Raw genomic sequence first — 21,684 nt, forward strand, 5'->3', positions numbered from 1 at the left:
CTCTGGCTCTCAGCCACACTCAGCCATCAACATTAGAAGTCAGTTCCAGCCCACAAATCTAACCTGACATTTCCCCTGCCTTGAAACTATAATCAATGGGTGTCACGGCAGGGTGAACCCAGGGCTAAACTGTGCGTTAAAGTTTGATGACGTTTCACAGAGAAACCATGGTTCCTCAACTCAACTCCATATACAGGCTTCTGTTACATTCCTTCTCCCCTCTTCTCAACCCCCAGACTGTTTGGCCTCAAGGATATCATCAAACCTGGCAACTGCTCCGCCTCCTATGACCTCATCCTTAACACGGAGCATGATTGGCCGGTGTATGTCAACCCCGGGATCCTGCTTCTCCTGTACATCACTGTGGCGACGGTCCTGAAGATCAGCAGCCACCATGGATCGGCTGACAAGGTACTGACATCAGCACTCCGAGGCATGAAACATACCTGTCTGTATTGATTGACGTGCTGCTTACTGAATCAGTACTTGCTTATATGACAGGGTGAGGAGGGGGCCCAGCTAGTCAAAGGAACAGAGGCTGGAGGAGGAGAGGTGGAACTGAAGCCCTGGTCCGCTCAGAGACGACCCAGCCAGTGCGACACTGAGGTGGGCATGAGATACCTGATAGCACCCTGCTCTGCTCCATGCAGTCCAATGTACTACTGTCTGCCATTCTCTGACTGTGTGTTGGTGTTGTTGTTTATAAAGGTGTGTTGTGTATGTGTTCCAGAACACGCTTCAGTCTATAGAGAGCACAGTAGACGGCGTCACCAATGGCTCCAGTCATCAGGACTTGGGCCCAGGGCTCAGTAGCGCCCCTGATGGACAGCACGGGGACAACCCTCTGCACCTGCTGGGTAGAGTGGTCATGCAGCAGAGCTACGTGTGTGCTCTCATCGCCATGATGGTAACACTGAAATCTTATTCACATTCTAAATGTATCCTCTCTGTGAGCCCTATGGGTATATTAGGCTATGTTCCAATATCCACACTAGAATACCACTAAGAATGCATGGGATATTGGAACCAAGCCTTAGTTCTGTGACCGCAGTTCTCAGTGAAGGTATGTCATGTCTTACCTGAACTCCCTCTCCCATGATGCCCCTCTGCAGGTGTGGAGCATCACCTACCACAGCTGGCTGACGTTCGTGCTGCTGCTGTGGGCGTGTCTGATCTGGATGCTGCGTGCGAGGCGCCACTTCGCCACGCTGTGCTCTCCCTTCATCCTGCTCTACGTCCTGGCCCTCTGCTTCCTGCAGTACGTCTGGGCCATGGACCTGCAGCCGGAGCTGCCTCGCACCGTGGGCACCATGAGCCTCAGGCAGCTGGGTCTGGACCGAGCCCAGTACCCCTGCCTCCGCCTGGGGGCCATGGTAAGGAGAGAGGGGTTAGGGGCGGAGGGGACAGGGTCAGCAGTGGGACAGAGGCTCTGGGAAATGTTAATGAATGCAGCCTGTTAAGTGCCTACAGGAAATTGATAGTGCAGTAGTCTGTATTCTGAAGACTGAAGAGCTGTAGTAAACATGTCCACAAGGTATCATTTAGTGCATACCTGAAAAGTTCAACCACTCAACAAATATTTTATGTGTAAAACATGCCTGTCACATATGCTGAATAGGCTATTTAACAGTATATGCTCCTGCACTTTCTTAAAGGTGTATAACCACTTAAAAGTGTGGTCCTGCAGTCAATCTCCCAAGTGTCAAGACTGTATTCCTCTCTCCCTCTGTCTGTTTTGTTGATCCTGTCAGCTGCTGTACACGCTGACATTCTGGCTGCTCCTGCGCCAGTCAGTGAAGGACAACTTCAGCAGGAAGAAGAGCAGGTCTGCTCCTCTACAGGAGGTCACCACTGGAGGTGAGAGGGTACACTTCCGATTCACACTTTCTCTACACAAAGAAGTACTTCACGAAAGTTGTGAAGTTCCCAGGTGTGTGTGCTTTAGTATGGTCCAGTCACATTCTCTCTCGCTATCTACTTTTGACAGTTTAGTCATTTAGCAGATTCTCTCATCCAGAGCCACCTTACAGTAGTGAGCGCATCAATTTTCACACTGACTGCGAATCATGTGCACCGTGCAGTATGGCAGTGTCTTCAGTTTGGTTAGTAACAAGGTGCTCTTCTCCCTTCGGCTCCACAGAGGGGAGCGGGCAGAACGAGTCGGTTCTGAAGGTTGTGGGCAGACTGGTGATGAGCTGCTATGCCAAGTACTGGATCTACGTGTGTGGAGGCATGTTCATCATGGTCAGCTTCGCTGGCAAGCTGGTGGGCTACAAGATCATCTACATGCTGCTCTTCCTGCTTTGCCTCTGTCTCTACCAGGTATGTAGGCACCATCAGTCCAGGGGGTCACACTCTGAAGTCCTTTTAAACTATGACCCCCATCATCAACTCCTTGTGATTTCCATATTACAATACTACTTTATTGGTCCGACTGCTACTTCGTACGTGTGTTTTCTGCTTCTGCTCTCAACCCTCCACACACAAACAAACATGAGAGTAACACAGGGTCAGCTTCAGTGCAGCACACAACAAACTGGTTTTATGCGGCAAATTGCCCCTGGTCGCACTTGGGATAACTCGGGTTACCTCGATTTGACCAGTGGTCAAACTGACTGGTCATTGACATGTTAATGAATGTTGTTGTTGTTGTGACTGTAACTGTTACTGTAACCTATATCGTCAGGTGTACTACTCTCTGTGGAGGAGGCTGCTCAAGGTTTTCTGGTGGCTAGTGGTGGCCTACACCATGCTGGTCCTTATCACCATCTATACCTTCCAGTTTGAGGACTTCCCTGCCTACTGGAGGAACTTCACCGGCTTCACTGAAGAGCAGTATGTTCCCCCCACCTCACTGTGTGGTCAAGACTAATACACACTTTCTTTTTAGGTTTGTCATTAAGTTTGATGATGAAGTGGCCTATATTAACATCGATCTGGGTTCATGGATGTGGTTTTTCCTGATTAATCAGGAATTCCTAATTGCCATCAATTTCCGCACCAATATCCAGTTTTTCCAGATGTTCTATGTTGTCCTGATCACTCCCATCTGGGTTTGAGGTGTACAGTGAGTATAGTAGAAACCTCTGGAAATTGAAGCGAGTCCTGCTCCTCTGTCTCCCTGCAGGCTGGCTGACATCGGCCTGGAGACCTTTAAGCTGACCGAGTTGTTCACCAGCATCCTGATCCCGGGCTTCTTCCTGCTGGCCTGCATCCTGCAGCTGCACTACTTCCACAAACCCTTCATGAAGATCACAGACCTGGACCACGTCACGCCCATACACAGGTACGCTCCTCTCAGGCTCCTCCCACACAGTATGACACACAGCATGCCAGACAGAGGATGATCGAGAATATGCTCCTCAAATGCCCACGTAATAGAGTCCATAGTAAATGAGAGTTCAGTCGTGTGCTGTCCATCTCATTTAACATCACTGCCAGACAGAGCCGTTGTCCACCTCTGCAGAAAAAATATCCTATATGATGACATTATTTTTATCCCACAGGAAGAGGAACAGGCACAGACCAGAGGTCCGCCGCTGTGATGATGGGGCTGTGTTTGAGGAGGATGATCTGGTGACGGGTCTGAGGGATGACGAATCAGAGGATGATGGTGAGCACAGATGTTGTTGAGCTTCATGCAGTCTCCGGCAACCCTTTATACATTGGATTTGTATAGTGCTTCTCTAGGACACAAAGACACCTTACAATTGTACAAACAAAAACAGTACAAGGCAAGTGTTTCTTTATATGTGGCATGTCTATAATGATGTCTCGCTCTCTTTCTCTCTGCTGTACAGAGATGATGCCCAGTAAGTGGGGTTTGGTGGTGAACAGGCTGATAGTTCTGTTCAGGAAGTTATCTGACACGCTGACCCAGATCCAAGTGTTAATCTGGAGGGTCCTGGAGCTGCACATCCTCAAGATGGTGGCCTTTTTTGTTGTCTGGGTGGCTCTGGGAGAGGTCAGTAGTCCACAGCTGTCATCTGTTAAAGTCTATTATGCACCATGTGAATTTGAAAGCAAGTCCTTATCCCCCTCCCTCTTTTTCTAAACGGCTTCTCTCTTTGTCTGTCTGTCTGTCTGTCTGTCTGTCTGTCTGTCTGTCTGTCTGTCTGTCTGTCTGTCTGTCTGTCTGTCTGTCTGTCTGTCTGTCTGTCTGTCTGTCTGTCTGTCTGTCTGTCTGTCTGTCTCTCTGTCTCTCTGTCTGTCTCTCTGTCTCAGCCGTCTGTGATGAACCTGGTTCTGGTGGTGCTCTGGGCGTTTGCCATGCCCTACTCCCGCTTCCGTCACATGGCTTGCTGTCTGTCCACCGTCTGGGTCTGCATCATCATCGTCTGCAAGATGCTCTACCAGCTCAGCATCGTCGACCCTGTCAAGTACTCCAACAACTGCACTGTGGTGAGACACCAGTCTGGAAAGATACACAGACAGTGGAGTACAGATGAAAGTGTACAGAGCTATGCTCTCTGTTTATATTGACAGCATTCTCACACTCCTGCTGCCAGCGTTCTGCTGAGTGCACGTTATGCTAGTATTTACCCGTGGTGAGAAGCTAATACCTTGGTGCTAATTACAGGCAGTTTCATGTGTGAATTCTGTTGACGTGTTTAGTCTCCCTGCTTTACGGCCGTTTAGGGGAGAACAGCCTTTTGTTTATTTTTCTGTGATTTGCAGAGAGACGTTCTGGCTGCAGTTCCTCAGTCTCATATATACTCGCTCTCCCTCTCTCTCTCTCTCTCTCTCCCTTTCTCTATCTCTCCCTTTCTTTCGTTCTTTCTTTTTTTCTCTCTTTCTTTCTCTCGCTCCCTTTCCATTTCTCTTTCTTTCCGTCATAGCCCTTAGCCAATGAAACCAATCTGAAAGATGCTGAGGTCCTGAACTCCACTCTGTACATAGAGCCTGTAGACCCAGCCAACTGGTTTGGCTTCAGGAAGGATGCCACCGTGCTGGGCTATAGCAAGGTGAGATCAATGCTCTTCGGGACAGTTTTTTGACAATGATTATAAGGTAATGTCATTGAGCTATGTTCGTCTTCATGATTCATTTTTTATACGTGTTCTAGGCAGGGTTGGGGTCAATTTCAATTCCAGTCAATTCAGGAAGAGCACTGAAATTCCAATTCTTCATTGCTTTTCAGTGAGGATTTTTTTTTAATAAGAATTTTGTTTACCTTCTAAATTGACTGGAATTTAAATGGAATTGACCCCAACTTTGGTACTAGGTCAAATAACAAGTGTACTGGACCTAGCTCATGCTGTTGTGTTTGTGTCCTTCCAGAACCACCTGCTGGTGCTGATGCTGCTGGTGTTTGAGGCCACAGTGAACCGCCACCAGGACCACCACTACAGGCAGCAGCAGAGGTCCCCTCCCCTCATCCCAGCCATCTTCCCCCAGGCCACCAGAGACACCCTGGACCAGGGCCTGCTGGCCTGCATCAAGTACCTACTCAACTACAGCTTCTACAAGTTTGGCCTGGAGGTAGGCCTCTTGCTGCTGTTTGGAGTTACTATTCAAAAGCATGTTGGTGTATTTCTCTATGCTTTTGGATTCCTCTCATATCTTTCATGTCTTTTTCTGTCCATGTATCATTCCAAGATCTGCTTCCTGATGACGGTGAATGTGATTGGCCAGCGGATGAACTTCCTAGTCATAATCCATAGCTGTTGGTTGGTGGCCATCATGGTACGGCGTCGCCGGGCGGCCATCGCTCAGATCTGGCCCAAGTACTGCCTGTTCCTCAGCATCTTCATGATCTACCAGTACATACTGTGTGTGGGCATTCCCCCTGCACTCTGTATAGGTGAGTGGGGTTCATTAATCTCCACGTATCACCATTGTTGCCAGCATCCCAGTAGCTATACAAGAACATCCCCTTCTTTACCTACAGTACCGGACAGTGTATGTCCCTCCCTCTATAGACTACCCCTGGTACCTACAGTACCTGACAGTGTATGTCCCTCCCTCTATAGACTACCCCTGGTACCTACAGTACCTGACAGTGTATGTCCCTCCCTCTATAGACTACACCTGGTACCTACAGTATCTGACAGTGTATGTCCCTCCCTCTATAGACTACCCCTGGTACCTACAGTACCTGACAGTGTATGTCCCTCCCTCTATAGACTACCCCTGGTACCTACAGTACCTGACAGTGTATGTCCCTCCCTCTATAGACTACCCCTGGTACCTACAGTACCTGACAGTGTATGTCCCTCCCTCTATAGACTACCCCTGGTACCTACAGTACCTGACAGTGTATGTCCCTCCCTCTATAGACTACCCCTGGTACCTACAGTACCTGACAGTGTATGTCCCTCCCTCTATAGACTACCCCTGGTACCTACAGTACCTGACAGTGTATGTCCCTCCCTCTATAGACTACCCCTGGTACCTACAGTACCTGACAGTGTATGTCCCTCCCTCTATAGACTACCCCTGGTACCTACAGTACCTGACAGTGTATGTCCCTCCCTCTATAGACTACCCCTGGTACCTACAGTATCTGACAGTGTATGTCCCTCCCTCTATAGACTACCCCTGGTACCTACAGTACCTGACAGTGTATGTCCCTCCCTCTATAGACTACCCCTGGTACCTACAGTACCTGACAGTGTATGTCCCTCCCTCTATAGACTACCCCTGGTACCTACAGTACCTGACAGTGTATGTCCCTCCATCTATAGACTACCCCTGGTACCTACAGTACCTGACAGTGTGTGTCCCTCCCTCTATAGACTACCCCTGGTACCTACAGTACCTGACAGTGTATGTCCCTCCCTCTATAGACTACCCCTGGTACCTACAGTACCTGACAGTGTATGTCCCTCCCTCTATAGACTACCCCTGGTACCTACAGTACCTGACAGTGTATGTCCCTCCCTCTATAGACTACCCCTGGTACCTACAGTACCTGACAGTGTATGTCCCTCCCTCTATAGACTACCCCTGGCGATGGAACACCCCCGTCATAATCAACTCAGCACTCATCAAATGGATCTACCTCCCAGACTTCTACACCATCCCCAACTCCAAGAACCTCATTGGTGAGTCTCCTGTCTTATCTGACCCCTGACCTCAGTGATATTGTGGCCTACTAACGCTACGACCTGTGTTTGTTTGACCTTAAAATATCCTGGTCATAGATGCATAATCTAAAAAATGGTTAATTAGCAATTTGCTGATGTTCTACTATAGCGTTCCTCCTGTTTGATGCTGATGGTTGTGTCTGTATCTGGTCCCTCCAGCGGACTTTGTCCTCCTCATGTGTGCCTCCCAGCAGTGGAAGGTGTTTGAGGATGAGAAGAGGGAGGAGTGGATGGTTCTGGCTGGGGAGAACACAGACAACCCTAACCCCATGGACGAGCGGCCTTTCAACCCTGCCCCCAACTTCATTAACTGCAGGTACTGTATGACCAGACACTGATAACAACTGACCTAACAGCAGCTATAACCACACTCCTCCTCTTCATACCCTTCAGGCATTATTATGAGGGGCGGGAGTTTTTCCTGACCATGCGACCTGACCAGGAAAAACTCTGGGCACTAATCATTATACATCCTCAACTACACCTACCAGTATACAGTATCAACATTAACTCTAATCTCTCTCTCCCCCTCTCCTCCAGGTGTTACCTGGACATGGCCAAGGTGATGGTGTTCCGTCACATGTTCTGGTTTGTCTTGTCGGTGGTGTTTGTGACGGGGGCCACCAGGATCAGTGTGTTCGGCCTGGGCTACCTGCTGGCCTGCTTCTTCTTCCTGCTCTTCGGCACCAAGCTGCTCAGGAAGCCCTCCCGCACGCGCCTGGTCATGTGGGACTGCCTCATCATCTACAACGTGGCCGTAATCATCTCCAAGAACATGCTGTCTGTAAGTGGCTATGCACCTTCGCTGTGGACAACCACATACTGTAACCATACGCCTATACAGGGTGGAAATAAACCTTGTTAGGTGAACTGTTATGCTTGCGTACCTTTAAGTGAGAGTGTGCTGTGTCCCCAGATCTTGGCCTGTGTGTTCGTGGTGGAGATGCAGAAAGGTTTCTGCTGGGTGATCCAACTCTTCAGTCTGGTCTGCACAGTCAAGGGTTACTATGACCGTGAGTACTCAACACATACAGATGGATACAGTTATTTTATCTCTATGAGTAAACACACATGTCACCCTCCAAATTGGCAGGAAAACAATGATATTATAGAATAACCAAAGCGGACTTTGTATGCTTGTGTGTGTGTGTGTCCTACAGCTAAGAGTGTGAGCGATAAGGCGTGTACTCTGCCTGTAGAGGAGGCAGGGATCATCTGGGACAGTATCTGCTTCTTCTTCCTCCTGCTGCAGAGGAGAGTGTTCCTCAGCTGCTACTTCCTGCACGTGACAGCCGACCTGCAGGCCTCTGCCCGCCAAGCCTCCCGGTGAGCACTGGTCTCCACAGCACCTCCTAGAGGGCACCCTAAGAGCCACGACAGTCCCCTGCAACTGCCACAGTGTTTTGATAGACTCACGCTGATACTGTTTTACTGTGTGTTCAGTCTGTATGTACTGTATGGAAACATGTTATGTTGACCTGATGTTTTGATTGGGACAGGGGCTTTGAGCTGTTCAGGGCCAGCATTGTGAAGAACATGCGCTTCCACCAGGAAGTAGAGAAGAAGTCCCTCTCGCAGCTCAAGAGATCGTGAGTAGCCATAGAAACGACCGCTTTCCATGTTCTCAACACATTGAGCCATTCCTCATGTATCACGCTAAAACGGGCTAATGAGAGAGCCAGCTCTCATAACTAGCCCATAGCCAAGAATGGCCACTAGCAAGGCCATTAATCTCCCTCTGCATGTCTGATGAATGTGACAGCAGATGGACAATCTCTATAAAACACATGTCCAAAACCAAGATTGTAGTGTGGTCAAGTGCCATATATGACTGCTTAATTATATACAACTAATGTAGAAAAACTGAGAGAGGAATGAGAGAGAGAGAGTTAACTAGTCGGTGCTCGTCATGATGACATCAGAATATCTCTGCCCTGCCCCTCAGGATGGAACGGATCCGCTCCAAACAGGAGAAGTGTAAAGAGGGCCATCGGAAGTTGGACACCAAGGCGGATCCGGCATCAGGTACTCAACTTCATTACTCTGTACTAATCCAGCAGGCATGAAATGAGCTTTGGTTTGGACTTGTGCTCTCGCTGTCATGAATCATCCTATTAACCGTTAATCAATTTATTCAAAGAAATTCAACAACCCACCGCTACAGATTATGGTTTGAGGGTGTGGTTGTGTTGTGTGTTTGCTGTTTGGTAAAGCTTGAGGCCCTTCATCTCACCCCACAGAGCCACAGAGGGAAAAGAGAAGCCACAAGCGTGGCAAGAAGTGGCAAGAGCCCTGGCTGGACCATGCTAAAGGTTTGCTCCATAGCCCACCACTATATAGCCCTCTGTCTGTGTATATGTCAGTGCCAGACTGACTCTCTCCACATCCCTCCATCTCCACAGTATCTGACCCCGCATTTATCTCACACCAAGTTCTTAAGTGGATGTGTTTGTGGATGTGTTTGTGCATGCAGCTGCTTGTCGTGTGCCTGTATGTGCATGTTCCAGGTGTGTCTATGAGCATCCATGTATATAATATTGTATATGTTTATGTGACTGTGCACTCTCTATCCTCTGTAATGCAGCTGTGTCTGAGAGACTTCTTCTGGAAGGTCATCCAGTCAGTTAGAATCACGTCATTACTCGAGGCTGGGCTGTGTCCCAAGATGCCCTTAGCTCAAATAAAATACCTTCCATCTGTCTGCCTCAGGAGGTCCGGAAATTAGATTTGTCTGGGCTCTTTGATATTGAAATAGGAGTATTTTTCTCCTGCGGTGAGCGGCATCTGCATCTGATGTCTTCTGTCAGTGATGGGGAAATGGTTGGCTGAGCCGGCCTGCACTGTTTACATGCACAGTCAGAAATCTGGAAGAGTTTGCCTTAGGACAGAACCAATCAGAGTTTGTCACAGTTTATTAGCAGACCAGTAGTGTTTTCATAATGGAATAGGTCTTTACACATGGGGGTAATACACATATTTCTCTATACTCTTCGAATTGCAGCTGCAGACCAGTAGAGGATTGTAATCTCCCGGTCTATTTGGCCTGTCTTTCCCCACATCTGTTTTCATTATTTCCTTCCTCAGACAGAACGGCATTGTCCAATGCTGCTAGTCAGTTTCCTTAGTTTCAGTTTTGTTTGAAAATCAGGCACTAAACACTCCTGGGTTTGAAGTCTCAGTGTATATGAGTTATGACTAGGTGTACTACCGGAAAATGCAATCACTACCCATGGTCTGTCCTGTCCCCATGTATTGATATCATCTGGATGGTTTCTGTTTACCTCTGCAGTGTTGCATTCTGGGGATTACTACCTGTTTGAGTCGGACAGTGAGGAGGAAGAAGAACTATTTTCAGAAGAAAAAAAGCCTCAGAAACAGACTGCCTTTCAGGTGAGTTCACCTTACAGACATTAAACACAGCCTCTGCCACCACAGCATTGTCACAGTGTTAAATTGCACTGAAATGTGCAAAAACAACAATATTACTCAAGATACTCCAAAGCTTGCTTTTCACAATGCAGTATTGTGCCTCACAGCTGGCGTACCGGGCGTGGGTGACCAGCGCCAAGGCAACACTCAGGGAACGCCAGGAGAGACAGAAAGAACAGAGGAGGCTGGAAAGAGAGGAGAGACGGCAGAGGGAACAGGACAGCTCTCCAGCATCAGGTCAGAGATCACACACACACACACACACACACACACACACACACACACACACACACACACACACACACACACACACACACACAGTGTTTAACTTGTTGTTTTTTCTGTTACAGGTCATGAAGGTAGTCTTGAATTTGAAGAAAGTATCTCACACGAAGAGGTAGACGACAATGATGAACTTGAAGGAGAGGGCTCAGGTATTTTGGGGGTTTATTTCATATTTTGGCTAGTATATTCCCAGTGTTTTATATAGTGCCATTTATTCAGTAAGTTTCACACATTTTATTGTCTGTATGACCTAGTGCAATGTAATCTCATGCTGTGTTCTAGGGAAGACAGACATCGTGCAGAGGATCCTGGACGTCCTCATGTTGCTGTGGATCGTGTTCCTGGCCATGGTGGACGGCCTAACAGAGTGGCTCAACCTCATCACCAAGCAGTACGTGGACACCTCCACCGTGCTGTGCAACGAACGCTACCACCTCATACACAACATCAGCCAGGTCAGTTCTAAGGTACCTCCCACACCCAGAAGTCATCTACTTCTAGTGGGCCACTGTCCCAGTATAACCAGTGATGGACCCTAACCCTGTAGTGTTTTACAGGGATCTCTGAGGGAGCCCATGGAGGATCAGCTGTCCCAGGGCAGCGAGAGCCCCACTATGGAGACCTGTCTGGGAGACATAGAGGGAGACACGGACCATGGGAATAGAACCAGTGCCACCAGGTTGGTGAAGGTGATGGCCCATTTAACATATTGGGCACATTAATATTGAATATCTCTTTCGAGGGAGGAACAGAATAGAATTTAACAGAATGTATATGTCCTTTTCTTAATCACCTACACCAGTGGTTCCCAAACTTTTATAGTCCCGTACCCCTTCAAACATTCAACCTCCAGCTGCATAGCACCAGGGTCAGCGCACTCTCAAATGTTGTTTTTTGTCATCATTGTAAGCCTGCCACACACACACTATACGATACATTTATTAAACATAAGAATGAGTGTGAGTTTTTGTCACAACCTGGCTCATGGGAAGTGACAAAGAGCTCTAGTAGGACCAGGGGACAAATAATAATATAATAATAATCCATAATTTTGCTCTTTATTTAAGCATCTTACATATAAAACCTTATTTGTTCATCGAAAATGGTGAATAACTCACCACAGGTTAATGAGAAGGGTGTGCTTGAAAGGATGCACATAGCTCTGCATTGTTGGGTTGTATTGGAGAGAGTCTCAGTCTTAAATAATTTTTCACACACAGTCTGTGCCTGTATTCAGTTGTCATGCTAGTGAGGGCCGAGAATCCACTCTCACATAGGTACGTGGTTGCAAAGGGCATCAGTGTCTTAACAGCGCGATTTGCCAAGGCAGGATACTCTGAGCGCAGCCCAATCCAGAAATCTAGCAGTGGCTTCTGATTAAATTCAATTTTCACAGAACCTCTTGATGCAATTTCAATGAGGCTCTCTTGTTCAGATATCGGTAAGTGGAATGGAGGCAGGGCATGAAACGAATCCAGTTGTTTATGTCGTCCGTTTCGGGAAAGTACCTGCGTAATTGCGGACCTAACTCACTCAGGTGCTTCGCTATATCACCTTTTACAATGTCCGTAAGCTTGAGTTCATTTGCACACAAGAAATCATACAATGATGGAAAGACCTGTGTGTTGTCCTTGTTAATGCAGACAGATAAGAGCTCCAACTTCTTAATCATAGCCTCAATTTTATCCCGCACATTGAATATAGTTGCAGAGAGTCCCTGTAATCCTAGATTCAGATCATTCAGGTGAGAAAAAACATCACCCAGACAGGCCAGTCATCATGTAAGTGGTCAGACAAGTAAAAACTTTAAGCTCCTCTCTCAATTCAAAAAATAGTATCAATACTATTCCCCTTGATAACCAGTGCACTTCTGTATGTTGTAAAAGCGTTACATGCTCGCTGCCCATATCATTGCATATTGCAGAAAATACACTAGAGTTCAGTGGCCTTGCTTTAACAAAGTTAACCATTTTCACTGTAGTTTCCAAAACGTCTTTCATGTTGTCAGGCATTCCCTTGGCCGCAAGAGCCTCTCGGTGGATGCTGCAGTTTACCCAAGTAGCATCGGGAGCAACTGCTTGCATGCGCGTTACCACTCCTCCATGTCTCCCTGTCATGGCTTTTGCGCCGTCAGTACAGATACCAACACATCTTGATCACCAAAGTCCATTTGATGTCACAAAACTGTCCAGTACTTTAAAAATATCCTCTCCTGTTGTCCTGGTTTCCAGTGGTTTGCAGAAGAGGATGTCTTCCTTAATTGACCCCCATAAACGTAACAGACATATACCAGGAGCTGTGCCAGGCCCGCCACGTCTGTTGACTCATCCAGCTGTAACGCATAGAATTCACTGGCTTGAATGCGAAGCAGTAATTGTTTCAAAACATCTACAGCCATGTCACTGATGAGTCATGAAACAGTTTTGTTTGATGAAGGCATTGTCTGTATAGTTTTTTTGTTGCCTTTTCCCCCAGCATTGTCCCAGCCATATCCGTGGCAGCAGGAATAATAAAGTCATCCACAAAAGTATTGCCTGTCCTAGCCACTCGGTAGCTCACCATATAAGACGCATCTAGCCCCTTCTTATTAATGGTACAGTGGGGCAAAAAAGTATTTAGTCAGCCACCAATTGTGCAAGTTCTCCCACTTAAAAAGATGAGAGAGGCCTGTAATTTTCATCATAGGTACACTTCAACTATGACAGACAAAATGAGAAAAAAAATCCAGAAAATCACATTGTAGGATTTTTTATGAATTTATTTGCAAATTATGGTGGAAAATAAGTATTTGGTCAATAACAAAAGTTTATCTCAATACTTTGTTATATACCCTTTGTTGGCAATGACAGAGGTCAAACGTTTTCTGTAAGTCTTCACAAGGTTTTCACACACTGTTGCTGGTATTTTGGCCCATTCCTCCATGCAGATCTCCTCTAGAGCAGTGATGTTTTGGGGCTGTTGCTGGGCAACACGGACTTTCAACTCCCTCCAAAGATTTTCTATGGGGTTGAGATCTGGAGACTTGCTAGGCCACTCCAGGACCTTGAAATGCTTCTTACGAAGCTACTCCTTCGTTGCCCGGGCGGTGTGTTTGGGATCATTGTCATGCTGAAAGACCCAGCCACGTTTCATATTCAATGCCCTTGCTGATGGAAGGAGGTTTTCACTCAAAATCTCACGATACATGGCCCCGTTCATTCTGTCCTTTACAGGGATCAGTCGTCCTGGTCCCTTTGCAGAAAAACAGCCCCAAAGCATGATGTTTCCACCCCCATGCTTCACAGTAGGTATGGTGTTCTTTGGATGCAACTCAGCATTCTTTGTCCTCCAAACACGACGAGTTGAGTTTTTACCAAAAAGTTCTATTTTGGTTTCATCTGACCATATGACATTCTCCCAATCTTCTTCTGGATCATCCAAATGCTCTCTAGCAAACTTCAGACGGGCCTGGACATGTACTGGCTTAAGCAGAGGGACACGTCTGTCACTGCAGGATTTGAGTCCCTGGCGGCGTAGTGTGTTACTGATGGTAGGCTTTGTTACTTTGGTCCCAGCTCTCTGCAGGTCATTCACTAGGTCCCCCCGTGTGGTTCTGGGATTTTTGCTCACCGTTCTTGTGATCATTTTGACCCCACGGGGTGAGATCTTGCGTGGAGCCCCAGATCGAGGGAGATTATCAGTGGTCTTGTATGTCTTCCATTTCCTAATAATTGCTCCCACAGTTGATTTCTTCAAACCAAGCTGCTTACCTATTGCAGATTCAGTCTTCCCAGCCTGGTGCAGGTCTACAATTTTGTTTCTGGTGTCCTTTGACAGCTCTTTGGTCTTGGCCATAGTGGAGTTTGGAGTGTGACTGTTTGAGGTTGTGGACAGGTGTCTTTTGTACTGATAACAAGTTCAAACAGGTGCCATTAATACAGGTAACGAGTGGAGGACAGAGGAGCCTCTTAAAGAATAAGTTACAGGTCTGTGAGAGCCAGAAATCTTGCTTGTTTGTAGGTGACCAAATACTTATTTTCCACCATAATTTGCAAATAAATTCATTAAAAATCCTACAATGTGATTTTCTGGATTTTTTAAATCATTTTGTCTGTCATAGTTGAAGTGTACCTATGATTAAAATTACAGGCCTCTCTCATCTTTTTAAGTGGGAGAACTTGCACAATTGGTGGCTGACTAAATACTTTTTTGCCCCACTGTATCTCTTCGGCTGCATCAGATTCACAACTGTTAGTGTCCATGCTAGCTGGGCTAACAACAAATGTAGAATTACTGATGCTAGCATTGGATGTGCTCGTGGAAGCAGAACAACTTGTGTCATCGACAGGTGCAGGTGTAGTACTGCTGGTAGTAGCAGTACTACCAGTAGAGCTGGTATGCGTCTCTATGGGCCTTACTTATTTATTTTTTTAAAACTTTTTTTAACCATTTTCGAGCAAACGGAATGAGCAGCAGCTACGTTTGGCTACATACGGACACCGTTAATGGAATTCCCGCGAGAGAGTAACGGTTAATGTGATCGGATGTTAATTATTTGACTAGGTTACCTGTATTTGACATTGTGTTGTTATTTCGCTGAACACTAGATGGTTTAATTTTATTTTTGGCAGTGAAACGAGGCTACTCAGGCGAGGGAAAAAAACTCAACCAAATGTATAGCCCCGTTGGAAAATATAAATGGACTGTTTGAAACTGTGAAGAAAATAAACATTTAATTATTATTATTATATATATTTTTTATGTGAATAACATTTTTATTTGCCGTACCCCCGACGGCTTTGCGCGTACCCCAGTTTGGGAATACCTGATCTACACTGAACAAAAGTTTAAACGCAACATGTAAGTGTTCCCATGTTTAATGAGCTGAAATAAAAGATCCCAGAAATGTTCCATGAGCACAAAAAGCTTATTTCTCTCAACGTTTGTGCACAAATTAGTTTACATCCCTGTCAGTGAGCGTTTCTCCTTTGACAAGATAATCCATCCACATGACAGGTGTGGCATATCAAGAAGCTGATTTAACAGCATGGTCATTACACAGGTGCAACTTGTGCTGGGGACAATAAAATGTACAGTTTTGTCACACAACACAATGCCACAGATTAGGGCCTAATACATTTATTTCAATTGACTGATTTCCTCATATGAACTGTAACTCCGTAAAATCTTTGAAATTGTTGCATGTTGCATTTATATATTTGTTCAGTGTATAATTCAGTCAGTGTTGAGTGTTATTGCTGACCTGTGTGTTATGTTGTAGTGGGTTGGAGCTGGTGGAGCTGAGCGAGCGTGAGCGTCACAGCGGCACCACCCTGTGTTGTTCAGAGCCCACTCTGGAGCTGCTGGGGGTGGAGCCAGAACCACAGCACATAAGCCGCTACCGCCACTCCAGGACCGCCAGCGAGATGCTCACTGACCGGTACTGACATACACCTTACAATGTTCCCAGAAGATCTCTACAGTTGACATGCTACAGACCCCAGCTTCTAGCCTGATCGACTCAGACTGCCAACTGTCCCCACGTATCAGCTTGTGTATGTCCTGCGTGTATGAACTGTACTGACCCCGATGTCTCTATACCCCCTAACTCAGGCAGTTCTTTGTGGAGGAGCTGGTCCAGTGTAGAGAGTTCTACTCCTCTCAGAACCGCCTGCTGAAGCTGCAGTTTGCCCTGTACAACCTCCTGGCTGCCAACTCAGAGCTGGTGTGCTACTTCATCATCGTGCTCAACAACATGGTGACGGCCTCCGTCATCTCAGTGGTGTTGCCCATCCTCATCTTCCTCTGGGCCATGCTGGCCGTGCCACGCCCCACCAAGAAGTTCTGGATGACCGCTATTGTCTACACTGAGGTGGGTCGTTGTTGGGTTGAAAATGCTGGTACCAAGACAGAGCTGGTTTATGGATTGTTATTGTCGCACCGATGTAGTATGGTAGTGCACACCTATATAAGCCTGTTGAGACATGGTAAGCGTTTGCACCTGTGCAATGGCTATCTTCTCCCTCCTCTTGCCTTCGTTGGCTAAAGTGGTGTAAACATTGCGTAAGATGTGAAGTATGTCATGTGTAAGATTGTTTTTTATTGAACACCTGGTGTAAACCAACGGTAGAAACCAAATTGCATTCCAGATTTCCAGGCCTAATTTAGGGCTTTATTCCACTCTGTTCCCGTTCCAGGCTGTTAGCTTTTACAAAAATAAATAAAAATAATATTTAACAGATGGTCATGTATTAGATATGTTTCTTTATGTTAAACTATGTTTCCCTCTGCATTGTTCTGGTTTGTTCCGGTTCTACTCAGGTCATGGTAGTGGTAAAGTACCTGTTCCAGTTTGGTTTCTTCCCGTGGAACAGTGTATATGAGCTCACGCTGAACGAGGACAAGCCTTTCTTCCCACCTCGTATCCTGGGCCTGGAGAAGACTGATAACTACATCCGCTATGATCTGCTGCAGCTGCTGGCTCTCTTCTTCCATCGCTCACTGCTACAGGTATACCAGCCCACCTTTGAACTCTCAGCCTTGACTCTGTTGGCCTTGACATTTATAATCATACGTTTATACCACAAGATTTGGATTCAATACTCATAACGGTTTTGTTTCTTCACTGTCTCTCATCAGCGGTATGGCCTGTGGGACCAGGAATGTGCTCTGGAGGAGAAGCCCTCACGGCCATCAAAGGAGGCCAACAAGAAGGAGGAAGGAGAAGGGGTGGAGGTCCTTGTCCATCCCAGCCCAGGACCCAGCCTCATGGACCTGGAGGAACTCAAACCGGACGAGGACCAGAAGGCCGAACCAGAGCCTGACCCAGAGCCTGAACCAGAGCCCAGCACCAGCGTAGCCCCTACCCCAGAGCCGCCCCCCAGCCTGCCTGTGGAGGGACCCAAGAAGAAGGGCAGCATCATGCGCTTCCGCAAGAAAAAACAACTAAGCAAAGGTGAGTTAAAGAAACTAGCAATAGAGGGGAGAATGAAGACGTTCATGAATTAAAGGCCTGTGTGTCCTTATGACTGCCCTCCTCAGAGTTACAGTGAAATGATTTGTATTCTGTTTGGATCCTAGAAGCCTTAGATATCAAGGCTGAGAAGAAGGAGCAGAAGAAGAAACAGAAGGGTAAGCGTAGAGAGGCAGCCAGTAAGAAGCTGATAGCAGTGGGAGAGAAGATCACGCACTTCACCATCACCACGTAAGTACACAGAAGTCACTCACTGGAGAGCTCGTCAGACAATACAGACGTCACACAATTACATAACCAGTGGATTCTATAGTGTTATTATGGTTTGTAAATCATCCTGTGGGGTTTGATTTGCATTTAGAAGTGTAGTTGGTTGTGACACGATTACTACTCTTTGTAGTGTGCGGGATGTCTACAAGCCTTGTCACGAATTCATCAGCGACATTTTACATGCGCCGTACCGTGCTGCCACTGATGTCTATGCCTTCATGTTCCTCACGGACGTGGTGGATTTCATCATCATTGTCTTCGGTTTCTGGGCCTTTGGAGTGAGTACTGTTTACATGACTGCAATGAAATTCACTTTGTGTATGAGGCCACTCTTGGCCCACAACCTATTCCTATACCTGCACCGGCAAAATCTCTCAAACTTTTCAAACCTCTCAAAACAATTCCGATATTGTATTACTCGTTGTTGCGTCACCACTTACATGTTATTCCGATTAAACCATCAAAACGCCATCTTTAGAAGCTCTGTGCTTGGTCACAGGACACTCTAACAGCGTTCTGTGGACTTAACGGTTCGCCCATTGTGCTTCAGAAACACTCGGCCGCAGCAGACATTGCCTCCACGCTGTCAGAGGACCAGGTGCCCGAGGCCTTCCTGGTGATGCTGCTCATCCAGTTCAGCACCATGATCATCGACCGAGCCCTCTACCTCCGCAAGACCGTCCTGGGCAAGCTCATCTTCCAGATCATCCTGGTGTTCGGCATCCACCTCTGGATGTTCTTCATCCTGCCTGCTGTCACTGAGAGGTGAGGAAGATTTGGGTGTGTCCGCAGAGTGATGCATCTCATTACATCTTGTCTATTTAATCAAGCGTAGGACGATATGTTTGTCTATCTTTGTGATGTTCGACAGTCCTTAAGCGGTGTACCTATTGCATCATTTCTCTGAGGTGTATACTGGAGTGTGTCTCTCTCTCTGTCCTCTCAGGATGTTCAGTCAAAACTCCGTGGCTCAGCTCTGGTACTTCTTCAAGTGTATCTACTTTGCCCTGTCGGCCTATCAGATCCGCTGTGGCTACCCCACCCGGATCCTGGGCAACTTCCTCACTAAGAAGTTCAACCACCTCAACCTCTTCCTCTTCCAGGGGTGAGTCTGTCCATTCATAGTCTCCTACTCTGCCACACCATTTAATATGTTTGAGTCAGGGTGTCTCCCTGTTCAGGGAGGTGATGGGATGAGGTTGGGTACTGGTACAGGGTGATATTGTCTGTCTGTCTGTTCTCAGGTTCCGCTTGGTGCCTTTCCTGGTGGAGCTCCGGGCAGTGATGGACTGGGTGTGGACTGACACCACTCTGTCCCTCTCCAACTGGATGTGTGTGGAAGACATCTACGCCAACATCTTCATCATCAAGTGCAGCCGTGAGACAGAGAAGGTACAAAGACCTCTAGGTTACAAATGTAGTTGATAAAATCCCTTGCTGTCTGTTGTAGTATGTGATTAGGCCAGCAGTTCTTACAGCTGGTTCCTCTTCATCCTCAGAAATACCCTCAGCCCAAAGGCCAGAAGAAGAAGAAGATAGTGAAGTATGGGATGGGAGGACTCATCATCTTCTTCCTCATCTGCATCATCTGGTTCCCGCTGCTCTTCATCTCATTGGTCAGATCGGTTGTGGGCGTGGTCAATCACCCTGTGGATGTCACAGTGACCGTCAAGCTGGGAGGATATGAGGTAATTACTGGGGGGGAAATTATAAGTGAGCACAATTTACACTCTAATGGGCACCGGACCCATGCTGCCCATGGTCATCTTCAACGGCAAGTCTCGTCCAGCACTAAAAAGCAAGCAATGGAGAATCTATGGAAGATACATTTGATATGTGCTCATGTTAGAGTTGTTGTACTGAAACGTTAACCATTGTCCCTCTCCATAGCCCTTGTTCACCATGAGTGTCCAGCAGCAGTCCATTCAGTCCTTCACTGAGGAGGACTACAACAAACTCACCACCAACTTCTATGACAATGCTGTACGTAATACCTCCAACTCTACTGTAAAGAGCTCAACTAATTTCCTTCCCTTGGGCACCCTGTTTTAGAATATAATTAAACAAATTGTGTACAACTGTGTGACTGTGAGTAAGTGATCCCTGTTGAATGATGAATACAACAAACATGGATTTGAGTTCTGCTGCTCTCCATTTGCCTCCGCGGTAGGCAGTTGTAACTTCTGACTGTCTGTGTGTGTCCCCTGCAGAGGGCTATGCAGTTCATCACCCTCTACAGCTATGAGGACATAGTGACAGCTAAGATCGAGGGCAGCTCAGGGTCAGTGTGGAGGATCAGCCCACCCAGTCGACAGGAGGTGGTCAAGGAGCTGCTGGGCAGCCCTGTGGACATGACCCTACGCCTGGCCTGGACCTTCCAGAGGTCAGCTGGGTGTGGTGTGTGTGTGCATGGGTGTGTGTGCACCTGTATGTGTATGCACCTGTTTGTGTGTGGTTTTAAGTAGTTGCCCTGTGGTTTTCTATATTTCATATATTTTTGTCTGTCTCTTTCTTCAGGGACCTTGGCAAGGGTGGCACTGTGGAGCACACATCTGAAAAGTACTCCATCGATCTGGATCCAGGCAACCCGGTCAGAGCAGACCTGGCTTCCCTGCTAGTGGGGAACCGCACAGACCCAGTGTATGTTCTGCTCTCCGCTCAAAGTCAAATGTAGTATTTACATTTCTGTTGTGTGAAATCCTGTCCTGAATTTTGTTTGACATGATCTGTACTGTTTTTTATCAGACGTGTGCCTCACATGTTCCCCAACTATATCCGAGCACCAAACGGAGCCGAGGCCAAACCAGTCGACCAGCTGTATGAAGGTCAGAGCGGCTTTTATGTATAAACATCCTTCTTGCCATACAGTACTTGAAATATAGACGGGTTAGCTGACAACGTCACGGAAACTATGCGCACGCTTCAATGGGGCAGAAGGCAGTGTGTTGTTGTGATTCTGGATGGCCAGATAGCTGGCAACAATGACAAGAAACTGCCATGTGGGGAATCGTAAGTGGCTCGTGTTTCAGCTTGTTTGATATTGTTCTTGATACCATGTCATGTTTTGTCTGATGTCACGTCAACTAATATGGCAAAAATTTGCTAGCTGTAACGACTTATTTGACAGACAAGTGCTCATTGTTCAGCTTTCTTTCTTTATATTTTCAATAAACATTGGAGGCGATATATAGTTGACATGTTGTCAACAATCTAAGCCAACTCCGTCTGTTTTGCCCCCTAGTTGCGCACGCATCAGTTTTGTTGCTAGACAACCAACCCGTCTATAAGGAAGCTCAAAGCTGAAACATAGGCAGTCAGTCTGTGTTACTGTCTCCCTGACACCATGTTATGTTGCAGGTGACGAGGAGGGCTACCAGGATGTAACACTGTCTCTGATGAGGGACCGCTCTCTGAACAGCACCCGTGGGGCCCAGGAGTGGTGGGACATCAGCATCGCCGACTGTCCTCCGTCCACAGGGGCCTGCGGCGTCCTGCCCATGGTCATCTTCAACGACAAAGTCAGCCCCCCCAGCCTAGGTTTCCTGGCAGGATATGGGTAAGGATCTGTACCTACCGGTCTTCTCAATGGTAGCCAAGTCCAGCTAATCTAATAGACTAGATTTACATTCAAACTATTGTGTGGGAAATGAACTGTATTTT

General features: G+C 47.0%; 1 protein-coding gene across 1 annotated transcript in view; it reads left to right on the top strand.

Moving 5' to 3' along the window:
- The window catches only part of LOC120025055 (piezo-type mechanosensitive ion channel component 1-like), a 78,914-nt gene that overhangs the window by 55,251 nt on the left and 1,979 nt on the right, over positions 1-21,684 (top strand). Inside the window, exons 8-49 of the mRNA XM_038969493.1 lie at positions 237-411; positions 502-606; positions 731-907; positions 1,113-1,373; positions 1,752-1,857; positions 2,141-2,322; positions 2,687-2,835; positions 3,128-3,286; positions 3,507-3,613; positions 3,801-3,964; positions 4,225-4,401; positions 4,839-4,964; positions 5,281-5,481; positions 5,599-5,803; positions 6,942-7,046; positions 7,248-7,404; positions 7,629-7,872; positions 8,005-8,101; positions 8,249-8,414; positions 8,588-8,677; positions 9,034-9,113; positions 9,329-9,400; positions 10,378-10,478; positions 10,625-10,754; positions 10,868-10,951; positions 11,085-11,257; positions 11,360-11,481; positions 16,063-16,221; positions 16,395-16,653; positions 17,103-17,291; positions 17,421-17,736; positions 17,862-17,985; positions 18,155-18,302; positions 18,575-18,789; positions 18,971-19,129; positions 19,269-19,416; positions 19,524-19,712; positions 19,915-20,007; positions 20,235-20,407; positions 20,542-20,664; positions 20,770-20,849; positions 21,382-21,580. Of these exons, the coding sequence (XP_038825421.1) occupies positions 237-411; positions 502-606; positions 731-907; positions 1,113-1,373; positions 1,752-1,857; positions 2,141-2,322; positions 2,687-2,835; positions 3,128-3,286; positions 3,507-3,613; positions 3,801-3,964; positions 4,225-4,401; positions 4,839-4,964; positions 5,281-5,481; positions 5,599-5,803; positions 6,942-7,046; positions 7,248-7,404; positions 7,629-7,872; positions 8,005-8,101; positions 8,249-8,414; positions 8,588-8,677; positions 9,034-9,113; positions 9,329-9,400; positions 10,378-10,478; positions 10,625-10,754; positions 10,868-10,951; positions 11,085-11,257; positions 11,360-11,481; positions 16,063-16,221; positions 16,395-16,653; positions 17,103-17,291; positions 17,421-17,736; positions 17,862-17,985; positions 18,155-18,302; positions 18,575-18,789; positions 18,971-19,129; positions 19,269-19,416; positions 19,524-19,712; positions 19,915-20,007; positions 20,235-20,407; positions 20,542-20,664; positions 20,770-20,849; positions 21,382-21,580 (6,489 nt within the window). The remainder of the gene's footprint in view (positions 1-236; positions 412-501; positions 607-730; positions 908-1,112; positions 1,374-1,751; positions 1,858-2,140; positions 2,323-2,686; positions 2,836-3,127; positions 3,287-3,506; positions 3,614-3,800; positions 3,965-4,224; positions 4,402-4,838; positions 4,965-5,280; positions 5,482-5,598; positions 5,804-6,941; positions 7,047-7,247; positions 7,405-7,628; positions 7,873-8,004; positions 8,102-8,248; positions 8,415-8,587; positions 8,678-9,033; positions 9,114-9,328; positions 9,401-10,377; positions 10,479-10,624; positions 10,755-10,867; positions 10,952-11,084; positions 11,258-11,359; positions 11,482-16,062; positions 16,222-16,394; positions 16,654-17,102; positions 17,292-17,420; positions 17,737-17,861; positions 17,986-18,154; positions 18,303-18,574; positions 18,790-18,970; positions 19,130-19,268; positions 19,417-19,523; positions 19,713-19,914; positions 20,008-20,234; positions 20,408-20,541; positions 20,665-20,769; positions 20,850-21,381; positions 21,581-21,684) is intronic.

The sequence above is a fragment of the Salvelinus namaycush genome, chromosome 30, assembly GCF_016432855.1.
Source record: "Salvelinus namaycush isolate Seneca chromosome 30, SaNama_1.0, whole genome shotgun sequence".
Taxonomy (NCBI): Eukaryota; Metazoa; Chordata; class Actinopteri; order Salmoniformes; family Salmonidae; genus Salvelinus; species Salvelinus namaycush.